Below are 13441 nucleotides of genomic sequence, written 5' to 3' on the forward strand. Positions count from 1 at the left end.
CTTAGGGTGCATGCAGGGTTCAATCCCTGGCACCCCCCAGCAAAACATCTCAGGTAGCAGGGCCAGGAAAGACCTGCTTGAGTCCCTGGAAAAGATGCTCAGTCAGAGCAAGCAATACTGGGCTGGAGGGACCAAGGATATAAGGCAGCATCACATGTCCTGTTGTTGGGTAACCTTTGGAATATGTTCTCTATTATGCTACTACCTAGGTTCAATCACCAGCAATTCCAGGCAGGGCTGGGAAAACCCCTCCCCTGGAAACCATGGAGTGTTTCTGCCAGTCTGTGTAGCCAATACTGACCTAGGTGGACTGAGGGTCTGACACAGTTTTAGGCAGCTTCACACATTCATAAGAAAACCCCCTTGACCAAGCATTCCTCCACTGCACATTTTTCTCATCCTGCACAGGGCACAATCCACTGTGGCATGTTGGGTGTATGCAACTGTTTGTGAGCATGTTAACTGGAGCGGGGGGGGGGAAGGAGGAAGGGAAAGAAAAAGGGCTAACACGTTATTTCTCCACCAACAGTCCCCAACACAAAATCACTTGGTGGTACACAAGGAGGGGCTTTGGAGGAGGGGGGGGGGCTCAAACTGGAATGGGGCGATGGAGAAGCTATAAGAGACCTGGAAAGACCCAGATACAGTTGTGTAACGCTGGACAGTGCTGTAATGTTCCAGCCACCAAAGAAGCTTCTTTTTATGTATTTATTTTTTTTAAGTGCCCTGTAGATCTTTTGGCCTCCCGTAGTGTTCCATACAAGGCACCAGCGACATGAACAGAGGACGTGCTGCTTGGCCTATTGTTCCTTCAAACAATGTCCTTTGGTACGCATTAGAAAAATCAATACCAATATCAAGGTTCAGAAAATGCCTGCCGGAGGGTGTAGCCAAGAAAACATTGCAGGTCAACTCTGAGAGGGCTTGTTCCATCCTGACTCTTGTGGCCGGCTTTCTATTTCCAGAATCGATAAACTCCCAGGGCAATGACAAGACAAGCGAAAACGGAAGCTGGAAGGACAAACGAGAAAAAATATTTTGGCCGTTCGTGTTGAAAGGTTCTAAGCTAGTCACAGTTTGGGGAGGGGGTTGATACTCAAAAAAGTATTTAATACACCATTGCGCTGGTTGTTGTGAGAATTATACCAAGAGGGATGACTTGCATTCCACACTCAGCAAGTGCTATACAAACGCAAACTTTTCCACCCAAGAAAATATACTAAAATATACTGACCACCTACCGGCCAAATAACGTATCGTATCGAGTTTATTTGATTCCATGAGTGTTTTCAGGGCAGCTATCTCGGCATCTATTTTATTGCTAACGCCTGTCACAGACTTGTTGGTGCTCGAATCCTAAAGGGACATAACACAAGCTTTGTTATCCTGTCTTCTCACTGATTAAAATATTTGATACCTCACTTTGATATACCACAATGGACAGAGACAGAAGAAAGCAGAGTTCTCACCCCTCCAACAAAGGAGAACCTCATTGTATATTTTTGTGGGGATCATCCCCAGCAGCAAGTTCCACAGTCCTCTTTTGAAAAGTGTATAGTGAAACCCTGCATATAACTACAGTACTCAACAGAGCCTTCTGGCGTCTAGACAGATCCGTTCAGGACTGCTTTCCGATCAAGCAAAATTAAGTTATACAAAAGCAGCAAATATTCTGCATGGTGTTGCTCACAGGTGGCAGAATTCACCTTGCCTTTGTGCAGGAAGAGGGGGTCCCTTTAGCACAACATTCACCAAACCAACACCCCATTCCAAACTGCCTCACCTTCAGCACTTACTTTTTTATGAAACTCTGTAGTGGCTTCCATGAACTTTTTCTCTTGCTCTGTGAACTAAGATAAAAACATAAGAACAGCCCTACTGGATCAGGCCATAGGCCCATCTACTCCAGCTTCCTGTGTCTTACAGTGGCCCACCAAATGCCCCAGGGAGCACGCCAGATAACAAGAGATCTGCATCCTGGTGCCCTCCCTTGCATCTGACATAGCCCATTTCTAAAATCAGGAGGTTGCACATACACATCATGGCTTGTAACCCGTAATGGATTTTTCCTCCAGAAACTTGTCCAATTCCCTTTTAAAAGCATCCAGGCCAGATGCCGTCACCACATCCTGTAGCAAGGAGTTCCACAGACCAACCACATGCTGAGTAAAGAAATAGTTTATTTTGTCTGTCCTAACTCTCCCAACACTCAACTTTAGTGGATGTCCCCTGGTTCTGGTGTTATGTGAGAGTGTAAAGAGCATCTCTCTATCCTCTTTATCCTTCCCATGCATAATTTTGTATGTCTCACTCATGTCCCCCCTCAGGCGCCTCTTTTCTAGGCTGAAGAGGCCCAAATGCCGTAGCCTTTCCTCCTAAGGAAAGCGCCCCAGCCCCGTAATCATCTTAGTCGCTCTCTTTTGCACCTTTTCCATTTCCACTATGTCTTTTTTGAGATGTGGCGACCAGAACTGGACACAATACTCCAGGTGTGGCCTTACCATCAATTTGTACAACGGCATTATAATATTCGCCGTTTTGTTCTCAATACCTTTTCTAATGATCCCAAGCATAGAATTGGCCTTCTTTACTGCCGCCGCACACTGGGTCGACACTTTCATCGACCTGTCCACCACCACCCCAAGATCTCTCTCCTGATCTGTCACAGACAGCTCAGAACTGAAGAATTAGAAGAGGAATGAGACACTTTAACTCTACAAGAGTCAAAATAATTAGGTTGGGGCAGGGGGGTTGTTTGAAACAGTAGCTTACCAAATCCGTCACCCTGCTTCGCTCCAAATTTATGTCCAGCTTGTTATCAGCACGGATCCTACTAGTTTCATTCTTTAAAAAAAACAAGACAAAAGCAGCATTATTAACAATCAAGGTTGAGCCCAGGGCATGTGGCCCAGACAACTCTCAGGCTTTCTTCTTTTCCCCTCCTTACCTAAATGCCCGATCAATTATTGCCAACTTACCACAAGTTGCTGTTTGACCTGATCCAGCTCAATCTTCATTTTCTAGGCAACGAAAAGGAAAGCAAAAGATGGCTAATGATCAAAGCAGAAAGAAAAAGAAAATGGCAGGATGTGTGTGGACAAAATGAACTGGTAAGCAGTTGGCACAATGAAGCTGAGCTCCCCTTTTAGACACGTCCACAGCGGTGAACGTGCTGGATGAGGACCAGGGAAACCAGGGTTCAAATCCATACTTAGCCATCCAGCTCACTGGGCAATCCTGGGTCAGTCAGTCACTCTTCTCAGCCTAAGCGGCCTTGCAAGGTTGTTGTGGCAATAAAGGGGAGGTGGGTTCTCGATAAGGACAATTTATATCACCTGAGCTCTTTAGAAGAAGAGTGAATTATAACTAATAAATAAACAGGGAAAAGGTGGACGGTCAACGAAGAGTGTTTTGGCACTCCTGGGGACATACCTCATTCTCTGCTCTCAGGTTTGCAAATTCGCTCTTCTCGAGGATGACCATATCCTTCCGGATAGAGTCCAGATGAGCCATGATCTGCTGCAGAGTTATTTCCTAAGTGTACAAGGCATTGAGACTTTTTGAAACATCCTCAAATATTTTTGATGGGTGAAACATCTTTTTTTTTTTTAAAGTAAGACACACAAGAACTTGCTGGGTAAAGATCTAGAACTAGATGCTTCTGTTGAAGCGGTTTCCTGATAATCCATGTTGTCATGGGTACTCAGTGACATCACTAGGGTTTTGCATCACCTGATGCAGGAGGTCAGCGCATCACCCCCACGATGGACTTCCTCCCATGCAGTGGGTGGGGCAACAACCCAGGTGGTGGGTGTGGTGGTGCACCATTGCCCCGCCCCGCTGGGTCTTTGGCTATAACATTTCAATGCGGTCTGTTTCATTGCATTCTGCATGAAACTATGCATCAAATGACATATGGCATTATTCAAAACGACCAAGATTTTAAAAATTTTGGCTAGTAGTGGTGTCCCCCTCCCGTGCGTGTCACCGGGTGCGGCCACTGACTTCACTTGTTTCCAAAACATTCAAAGAACATTCTAGCCGATGTCTGGGAAGGATGTCTTGGAAGCAAGTGGGCAGTTACCTGTGCGGGGGGCAGAGGGGTAGTTTCTTCACAAGTTTAAATGCGGAGGAGCACCAGGTTGCAGGTCTCTTGTTATCCGGTGTGCTCCCTGGGGCATTTGGTGGGCATTTGGTGAGATACAGGAAGTTGGACTAGATGGGACTAGATGGACCTTGGGCCTGATGCAGCAGGGCTGCTCTTATGTTCTTCAGTTATGTGAGCCCCCAACTGCTGAGTTCGAAGTGGTGCAGTCAAGTGGTACAGGTTTACCACCTCATAAAGTGGTACAGGTTTACCACCCTGGCCTACAGGGAAGTCAGTCAGCTCTAACCTTCTGCTTTCCCTGATCTTGCAATCAAGTTCATGAAATTTTTCCCTAGGATTTGCCCAAATTCACACTCAAAGTAGAGGCCTTGTGCTTCCCTTTGCTTTGCAAGCTGCATGCAGGTGAGTGATGAGCACTTGAGCAGAACCCAAGAGCGACAGTTTTGGAAAGAACTGGCTCAGGCAGTACCTGGTGCAAATCCTAAATTATGCTGCAGCATCTATGCAAGCAGGAATTATTTCTCTACCAAATGCAGGGTGCCCTCCTGTGCGCACACTTGCACATGGGACCCGGTGTGGTGTCATTTTATGAGTGTTTGATTGGATGCTAGAGGACCTGGGTTCAAGAATTCCCACTCAGTCATGAAACTCACTGGGTGATTCCGTTCTCTTTCAATCTAATTCACCTAACTTTTGGTGGTGGGGAAAAACTTGTATGCTGCCCTGAAGAACTTGGGGGAAGGGTGAGATAGCAACATAAACAGCAACAACAAACATTCCACTACCCTATCCCCAGGATGATGTACAAAGGTGTGGAAGGAAGTGGGATTTGGACATGTGGTCAAGCGTGTGACATTACCACATGAAGATACTTTTACAAAGACCATTTTACCAGGTGATTAGCAACTGTGAGACAACTCTAAACTCTGCAACGGTTAGGTGAAACAATCTACATAGCAACAATGAACACCCAGTACAATAAATCACAAATATGACAGGTCCGGTTTTTTTCCATGCTCCTGAAGGAAAAGCAACCGAGGCAAGGATGCTCCTTTACCTGCTGGGCCTGGGTCACCATATCCTTGTAGACGGTATCTAGGCTGACATTTGACAAAACCATCAAGGCTGACACAATGGTTTGGGCTTGTTCTTTCCCAAAGCCTGTTGGGTAGATGAAGATAAAAGATTTTGAAGGAAGAAGATGTGGAAAGAGAATGAACTAAGCTAGAAGACATTCGCCTTTTCAGACCCAGAACCCACTTTTACCCCCAATATGAAGCAGTTGTAGCACCAAGATTATGAGCTCCTACCCTGTAAGGTCTGTCTGGCCTCTTCACAGTCTAGCTGCCTCATTGATGGCATTTCTATTTTGGTTAAGACCTGATCGCCTCCCTCCTCTTCCTTGCAAGCTTATAATCTCCCATAGTTTTTAAGTTACCATTTTCAATTATGAATTTGATCTCTTAAAATTTTGTTTTAATTGACTCTGGTTGGCTTGGGGACTGAAAGGAAGGGTACACAATAAAAAATATGCAACCCTACAGAATCTCAGGAAGTATTCTGTACAAGAGTGATTCTCAACCAGTGTGCCATGGCACATTGGTGTGCCATGAAAGGCCCCCAGGTGTGCCGCGACAGTTTGGAACACAGCAGTTGAAAATCACTTCCAGGTTCCGTGGCTCTGTTTCTAGGGCAACTGTCTGTAGTAACAAATTGTCTGCCCCTCTTCCTCTGGTAGCTGGCAGGGAGATGGACAATTTGTTACTACAGACAATTGCCCTACAAACAGAGCCACAGAACCCAGAAGAATCTCCCAGAAGCTGTAAGTGACATCATAAGAGGTGAAGACTATAGAGAAGACCATACATGTCAGTGTGCCATGAGAAGACAACCACTGAAAAAATCGCTGCTGTAGCACATTCTAATGCACCATTAAGCATTATGAGCCAAGTAATGGATCCTAGACTATGAAGTAGGTTCAGTTCTCAATGGCTGGAGACCAGGCGCAGATGCAGCCTTCAACTCAGTGCTCTCCTTGAGTACATCCTTTGACTTTCTCCCATATAAGTGATTTGTTTCCATTTATTCCTATAGGGAAAAGTCAAGTGCTGACCTTGGTAATGGGATCACGACAGACCCCCTGCTTCTATCCCAGACACCAAGGCCTAGGTCTCAATGAGGTGGGCTACACTATCGTGTTTGGGGTTCACACTACTGCATGTGCCTCCATTCAGAAACACTCTCTAAACAAAGAGAGCTATAGTAGACGGCTCTGGCTCTAACCTTCTCTGAAAAGAGGCTCCTGAGGAGGGACATGATTGAGACATACGAAATTATGCACGGGAAGGACAGAGTGGATAGAGAAATGCTCTTTACACTCTCACATAACACCAGAATCAGGGGACATCCACTAAAATTGAGTGTTGGGAGAGTTAGAACAGACAAAAGAAAATATTTCTTTACTCAGTGTGTGGTTGGTCTGTGGAACTCCTTGCCACAGGATGTGGTGACGGCATCTAGCCTGGACGCCTTTAAAAGGGGATTGGACTAATTTCTGGAGGAAAAATCCATCACTGGTTACAAGACATGATGTGCATGTGCAACCTCCTGAATTTAGAAATGGGTTATGTGCAGGTCTCTTGTTATCTGGTGCGCTCCCTGGGGCATTTGGTGGGCCGCTGTGAAATACAGGAAGCTGGAGTAGATGGGTCTATGGCCTGATCCAGCGGGGCTGTTCTTATGTTCTTATGACACCCTACATTCAGTCACATAACCTGCAACCTGAAATAGCCTCACCCAGACACAGATCAACCACCTCAGTGGGAACTAGGCTTATGGCTTAGACCAGGGGTGTCCAAACTTTTTGGTAGAAGGGCCACATCATCTCTCTGACACTGTGTCGGGGACCAGGAAAAAAAAGTTAATTTACATTTCAAATTTGAATAAATTTACATAAATGAATATATTAGAGATGGAACTTCTCTATGAAATGGAAATTTATTCATATATAAATGAAGGTCTTGCAATAGCTCAAGGCCTTGCACAAAGCAAGGCCAACCTTTCCTTTGCTGCTGCATCACAGATGTGAAACAGCAAGCAGTGGAGGGAGCCCTTGTCCCACATCTCACACGAGAGGTCGAACAGTTGGCCGTCATGCTGATAGCAGTTGCATCAAGCCTCCAGCAAGACTCCGGAGGGCCAGAGGCTCATTGGAGACTGGGGGCTCCTGAGGGCCGGATTAGGAGTCCTCGAGGGCTGCAAGTGGCCCCAGGGCCGGGGTTTGGGCACCCCTGGCTTAGACTAAAGCAGTGTTTCTCAACCAGTGGTATTTGTACCACTGGTGGTACTTGAGGTGGTGCCTGCTGGTACTTGTAGGACCCACAGGACCCTGCGGCCAGGCAATGAGACCAGCAATGCAATGCGACAAGCAGTGATAGGAGGCTTAGCTTGGTGCACAAAGCTCCAGCATGCGCTTTTCGCACGCTTGAAAAAGCCCTCATGGCCACCTTGAACCTCTTACTGGTGTTGGTTGCATTGTGTTTGGCCTCCCAAACCTGAAGTAACTGGCAATGACATCACCACCAGTTACTTCCAGTGGTACTTCCAATAGGTGGATCATGAGAAGTGGTACAGCAGTAGACAAACATTGGGAAACACTGGACTAGAGTTTATCTTGTTGACATGGATCCTGTGATAGAGACAACATTCCATCAGATTTTTGCTCACCATGTGCCTCCAGGTCTTGCACGAGACGATGGGTATCAAAAGTGAGTTTTCTCTGCTCCAGTGGGGTGATTTCAACTCTTCTGACATCATAGGACTGCACTGGGGCAGTGGCGGCAAAACCTGAAAAGGGGCAATGGGTGATAAGTTTTACACACCAGCTTAGTTCCAAATAAAGTTCAACAGCATGATCAGGTCATGGTATGAAGGCAGATGATACAGAAAGCTCACTGAAGCCAAGCAGGTATGGGTCTGGTTTGTGCCTGGATGGGAAAATACTAGGGAGCCCTATATATAACCAGATCCATTATGAAATTAGACATTTTGCAATTATTAAGTGCTTGGTTGGTAGGAAGATATCACTTTATGAACACAACCCAGGTCAGAAGCCACTGCAGCTACTCTAGAATAAACAAACAGCAAGCAGAGAAGAGGCTTCAGCAAAGCTGGGGAGGGGGAGGCAGTGATCTTTGGTGTATGTTACAATTGTGTTGCAATTTTGTGAAATTTGGGGCTGGGGGGGGGGCTAACATCTCCATCTGGCCACTACTGGGGTGATCCCAAGCAAATTTACTTGGCAGTAAGCCTCATCCAACTCTGTGGAGCATAGTGGGCAAGCATAGCACTGAGCAGTAAGAGCCACTTCACACGTTACAGGGCAAAGAAATTCAGGCTTGACACCAAGCAGATGCTCAAGAAAGGCTGCAACCATTCCTGGGCTTTGCAAGGATTGTGCAACACACGTGTTTTCAAGGTGCATTTTCAAAGCAAATGCACTTGTCAAAATGTAACGTGTGAATGAGACCCTGAGCCACGCATTCTCCAGTCTCCCCCTGCACAGGGTCCCCAATACCTCTTGGAGATGTCTTCAGTGCAATGGTCCTGTGGACCAAGAACCTCAGAGTGGATGCACTAAATTTCCCCATTATCTGCTTGTAGATGATTTTCTGCTTGCAAGAGTCACCCAGCAGAAAAGGAACAGGACGGGAAGAAACCACTTCCGCCTAGAGCCCCAAGGTTCTCTGGGAAACGTAGTTCTTGCCCATATATGCGCCTACAAAGCTCTTTCCCAGGCTTGCTGATGCTCACCAACGTCTGGAAATGGGCTACAAGGCAATGCAATGCCTGGTGGGGAACAGGAGCAAGTGGTCCAGGGAATTTAGGCTGCAAGCCAGCACACACTTCCCTGGGAGTCGGTCCCTTTGAATACAGTGGGACTTACTTCTGAGTAGGCACAGCTGGAATTTATTTATCCTGCTTTTCTATCCCGCTAAGGGCTCTCAAGGCGGCTTATAAATAAAACGATAAAACAATATGAAAAACAGTGATATACGATAAAAACAAAACAATAAGGCACAATAAACTTGGATCACCATTAAAATATGTTCATTAAAAAAGCACCAGCCCACCCCACTCCCTGAGTCAGCATAAAAAGGCTTCCCTGGATAAAAAGGTCTTAAGCCCCTGCCAAAAGGATTCTAAAGAGGGAGCTGTTCTCTGTTCCAGGGGGAGGGAGTTCCACAGATGGGGAGCCAACACCGAGAAGGCCCTCTTTCTTGCCGCCACCCCCCTCTCCTCCACTGGTGGCGGCACAGTTAGAAGGGCCCCCTCTGATGTTCTGAGAGGATGGGTCGGATTGTATGGAAGGAGGCAGTCCCTCAAATACCCTGGACCCGAGCCATATAGAGCTTTAAAAGTCAAAACCAGCACTTTGAATTCAGCCTGGAAATGAACTGGCAGCCATTGCAGCCACTGAAGCAGCCCGACTGAGTCAAACCAACAAGCCCCAGCATCCACGTTCTGCATGTGTTGCAGTTTCCGAACCGTCTTCAGAGTCAGCCCCACGAAGAGCACGTTGCAGGAATCTAAGCTGGATGTCACTAGGGCATGGGTCGCCAGGGCCAAGTCTGAGCGACCCAGGAATGGTGGCAGCTGGCAAATGGGCTGAAGCTGAGTGAAGGCTCCCCTGGCCACATCCACCACCTGGGAATCCAGGAACAGCTGTGGATCCAGGAGCACCCCTAAGCTGCAGACCTGCACCTTTGGAGGGAGTGCAACCCCGTTCAGAACTGGACGATAGTCCAGTACCCGAGTCTTGGACTTCCAGACCAGGAAAACCTCTGTCCTATCAGAATTTAATTTCAGCTTGTTTGCCCACATCGCCCACAGTGGGATTTCAGTGTTAAAGGGAAATGAGCTGCTCTGTTTCTGGCAACACAAGTCTAGACCTGTCTACTCCAAAGTAAGACCCAGTGTGTTAAGTGGGGATTACTCCCAGGAAAGAGCGTATAGCATAGCAGCTTCTATCGACGTCCCATTACAGCTAGGGTGGTTGTCGAGAGCATTGGCATAGCTAGAGGGGGTGCAAAGCACTAAGTTTTGCAGGGAGCCTCACTGCGGTGTGCAAACAGCCCCTCCCTTTCCCCTTCACCTCCGTTTTGCTCCCACTGCCCGCCAAAGGGGAGGGTGAGGGGCCGTTTGCATGGCACATTCAGGTGCCTGCAAAACTTAGTGCTTTGCACTCCCTCTTGCCACACCACTGGTTGGGAGATGCTATCTTGGCACTCTGCGCGCTTTCCAAGAGGGGGAGAAGAGAAAGGCAGGGTTGTATTTTAAGGCTTTCACACCAGACAGCCACCAAACCCACCCACCCTGTAGAATACAAACAGTACTGCTAGACCCGCCAAAGGCAGGACCCACACTGTATTTGCAGAATACATTGAATACATTTGCAGAATCAAGCACTGATCTTGCTTTTGCCAGCAGGGAAGGAACCAGTTTTGGTAGATAGGAAGGTGAAGAGTTAAATGGGGCAGAAGAGGACAGAACTGATTCCAAGTCCAATAAGCAAGAAGTGAATTGAATTTGCTTCTTTGCTTGTGCATGACTGTCATGCAATGCTTCCAGGGAGGCATTCGTGCAAAGATAGATACATCATGGGATAGGTCCCATGTCTGTGACCACCCGCTTGGCAGGTACATCAACTCATCCTGGATGCGTCCTAAGAATTCTGTAAAAGGCATTTTACTTCTGGTTGCCCTATATGGGAGTAATGGCAACATGTCTGCCTCTAGCCATCAGAGGGCAGCAAGTCTACAGCAAAAGCTGTGGTCTTCCTCCTCAGCATTTTTGTTGGTTTTGATTTATTAAGATTCTGGGGCGGGGGTGGGGGGTGGGAACCCCAACCTAGGATAATAGACCCCTGTCTACAGCAGGTACAGGAAGGAGCTCTGATTTTCCAGGAGCAAAGGCACAACTTAAATACACAACGTACTCTTGATATAGGGGTATTCACATGGCACGCAGCATACACGAATAGGTGTCTGTATGAACAGGGGTCTTTGTTGTACAGTCATAGCTGTGGCCTTTAGGAGCTGCATAGGAGGCTGGAGTTCAAAAGAGTACCTCAGAGGTTTGGGCTGATGAGGCTAATGTTCATTTTCCAGTGATTTTCAATCCTTTTCATCTCATGGCACATTGACAAGGCCTTAAATGGTCAAGGCACACCATCAGTTTTTGGACAATGGAAAGGCATATTGTTTTGCTGGTAGGAGTCTCATATTCCCCAATGGTCCTCCTACTAATTAATGACCCTCCCCAAAATCCAGCAGCACACCTGCAGACCATTGGTAGCACACCAATGTGCCATGCACACTGGTTGAAAATCTCTGGTTTAGATGGCCAAGTTGTCCTGGCAGAGTCTTCCTGCAGCTGCTTCAGGTCGGGAGCTGCCTTCTGTGTAGCTGTAATTTCAAAACCACTTTCCAAGCCAAGTGAGTGGTTTTCTGAGATATTCCTCAAGCTTCAATAAGCCTCTTTTGAAAGAGCCAAAAGGACAGGAGACAATGGCACTTCCCAAAGTGCATGTGTGTTGAACCGAGCTCCTTAGCATAGATTCTGTTTCTGCAGTTTTGTCAGAAGGGTCAACCTCAATGGGGGGGGGGGATGTCTCTGGAGGTGGGAGAGAGTTCCGATTGGATGTTGCTAGAAGGGGTCATTTTAGAGTCCTGCATTATTCTTTGTTGGAGTCCTTCTGCTTACCGCTCTAATTCCAAAATACTCTTGAAACCCATTAATGAATTTTAATGCAATGAATGAATTTTAATGCAAGCTATATCTCTTGCTACTCCCTCCCCCCAGCCATGTTCTGTGAGGACAGTTTGCTGGCCATTCTTTTCACAGTTCTTCTTTGCTTGAATAGGTTATAACAGGATTAAGAGGTTTTCCACACACTGGTCAACTATGTATGAGCTTGGAAAGGAATGGATTTCTTCACAAGTGCATGCAAATCTCTTTCATGATTTACATTGGCAGATCTCAGGAGTGGAACCGGTGGGGGCGGGGGCGATCCAGTTGACACCAAGATGAACAGAAATGGAACCTCCACAAGGGAGCACTGGGATGCAGGTCTCTTGTTATCTGGTGTGCTCCATGGGGCATTTGGTGGGCTGCTTTGAGACACAGGAAGCTGGACTAGATGGGCCTATGGCCTGATCCAGTGGGGCTGTTCTTATGTTCTTAACTACAATTCCCAGGAAGCCTTGCAGGTCTCTTGTTATCTGGTGTGCTCCCTGGGGCATTTGGTGGGCCACTGTGAGACACAGGAAGCTGGACTAGATGGGCCTATGGCCTGATCCAGTGGGGCTGTTCTTATGTTCTTAACTACAATTCCCAGGAAGCCTTGCAGGTCTCTTGTTATCTGGTGTGCTCCCTGGGCATTTGGTGGGCCACTGTGAGACACAGGAAGCTGGACTAGATGGGCCTATGGCCTGATCCAGTGAGGCTGTTCTTATGTTGTTAACTACAATTCCCAGGAGGCCTTGCAGGTCTCTTGTTATCTGGTGTGCTCCCTGGGCATTTGGTGGGCCACTGTGAGATACAGGAAGCTGGACTAGATGGGCCTATGGCCTGCTCCAGTGGGGCTGTTCTTATGTTCTTAACTACAATTCCCAGGAGGCCTTGCAGGTCTCTTGTTATCTGGTGCGCTCCCTGGGGCATTTGGTGGGCCGCTGTGAGATACAGGAAGCTGGCCTAGATGGGCCTATAGCTTGATCCAGAGGGGCTGTTCTTAGAGACCTCAAGACATTGCAGAGTTGTCAAGGGAAGAATACTTTTGTAGGAACATATCCTAATAGTAGATGTTCCCTGTTACTGGTGTCATACTACAAAACAGCAGTTTTTCAGTGTGAGCTGGTACCAGGCGCACGTATGCTTAATGGTTTACAAACACATTGAGAACATCTGGGCTCTAACCTTGGGGTCCAGACAGGTAAAACCCAGCACAGATTTCAAGATGATGAAGATAAACAGTATTTATATAATGGTTTTCAACGAAAAGTTCATAAAGCAGTTTACAGAGAAAAATCAAATCACTAATGGTTCGGATACTGCCTCTTGGTGAGGTGAGAAACCCATCAGTTGTCTCTATTCTGCAGCCTGATTGGAGGATCTTTGTGCAGACTGTGGTGAAGAGATAAAGCTGGAAGGATCGATGGACAGGTGGACCATTCGAGAAAGGGACTAGAACTAGGAGACTGTTCATGCGGGGAATGTCCCCATTAAGGGCCAGATCCTTTCCAATTTTCACTGCACTTGCACAGACATACCAAC

The 13441-nt window shown here is 47.1% G+C and overlaps 1 protein-coding gene across 1 annotated transcript; it reads right to left on the reverse strand.

Annotated features, from left to right (window-relative positions):
- Positions 1-694: 694 nt before the first annotated feature.
- On the reverse strand, positions 695-8808 carry CCDC90B (coiled-coil domain containing 90B). The gene is made up of 9 exons (XM_066620608.1): positions 8685-8808; positions 7835-7954; positions 5166-5269; positions 3433-3534; positions 2979-3020; positions 2773-2844; positions 1797-1850; positions 1242-1356; positions 695-1011 (listed from the first exon to the last, which is right to left on the reverse strand). Exons 1-9 carry the CDS (start codon positions 8755-8757, stop codon positions 956-958), a joined length of 738 nt encoding a protein of 245 aa, XP_066476705.1. The 5' UTR covers positions 8758-8808; the 3' UTR covers positions 695-955.
- Between the last annotated feature and the right edge of the window lie 4633 nt (positions 8809-13441).

Source organism: Tiliqua scincoides, chromosome 3 (assembly GCF_035046505.1).
Source record: "Tiliqua scincoides isolate rTilSci1 chromosome 3, rTilSci1.hap2, whole genome shotgun sequence".
Taxonomy (NCBI): Eukaryota; Metazoa; Chordata; class Lepidosauria; order Squamata; family Scincidae; genus Tiliqua; species Tiliqua scincoides.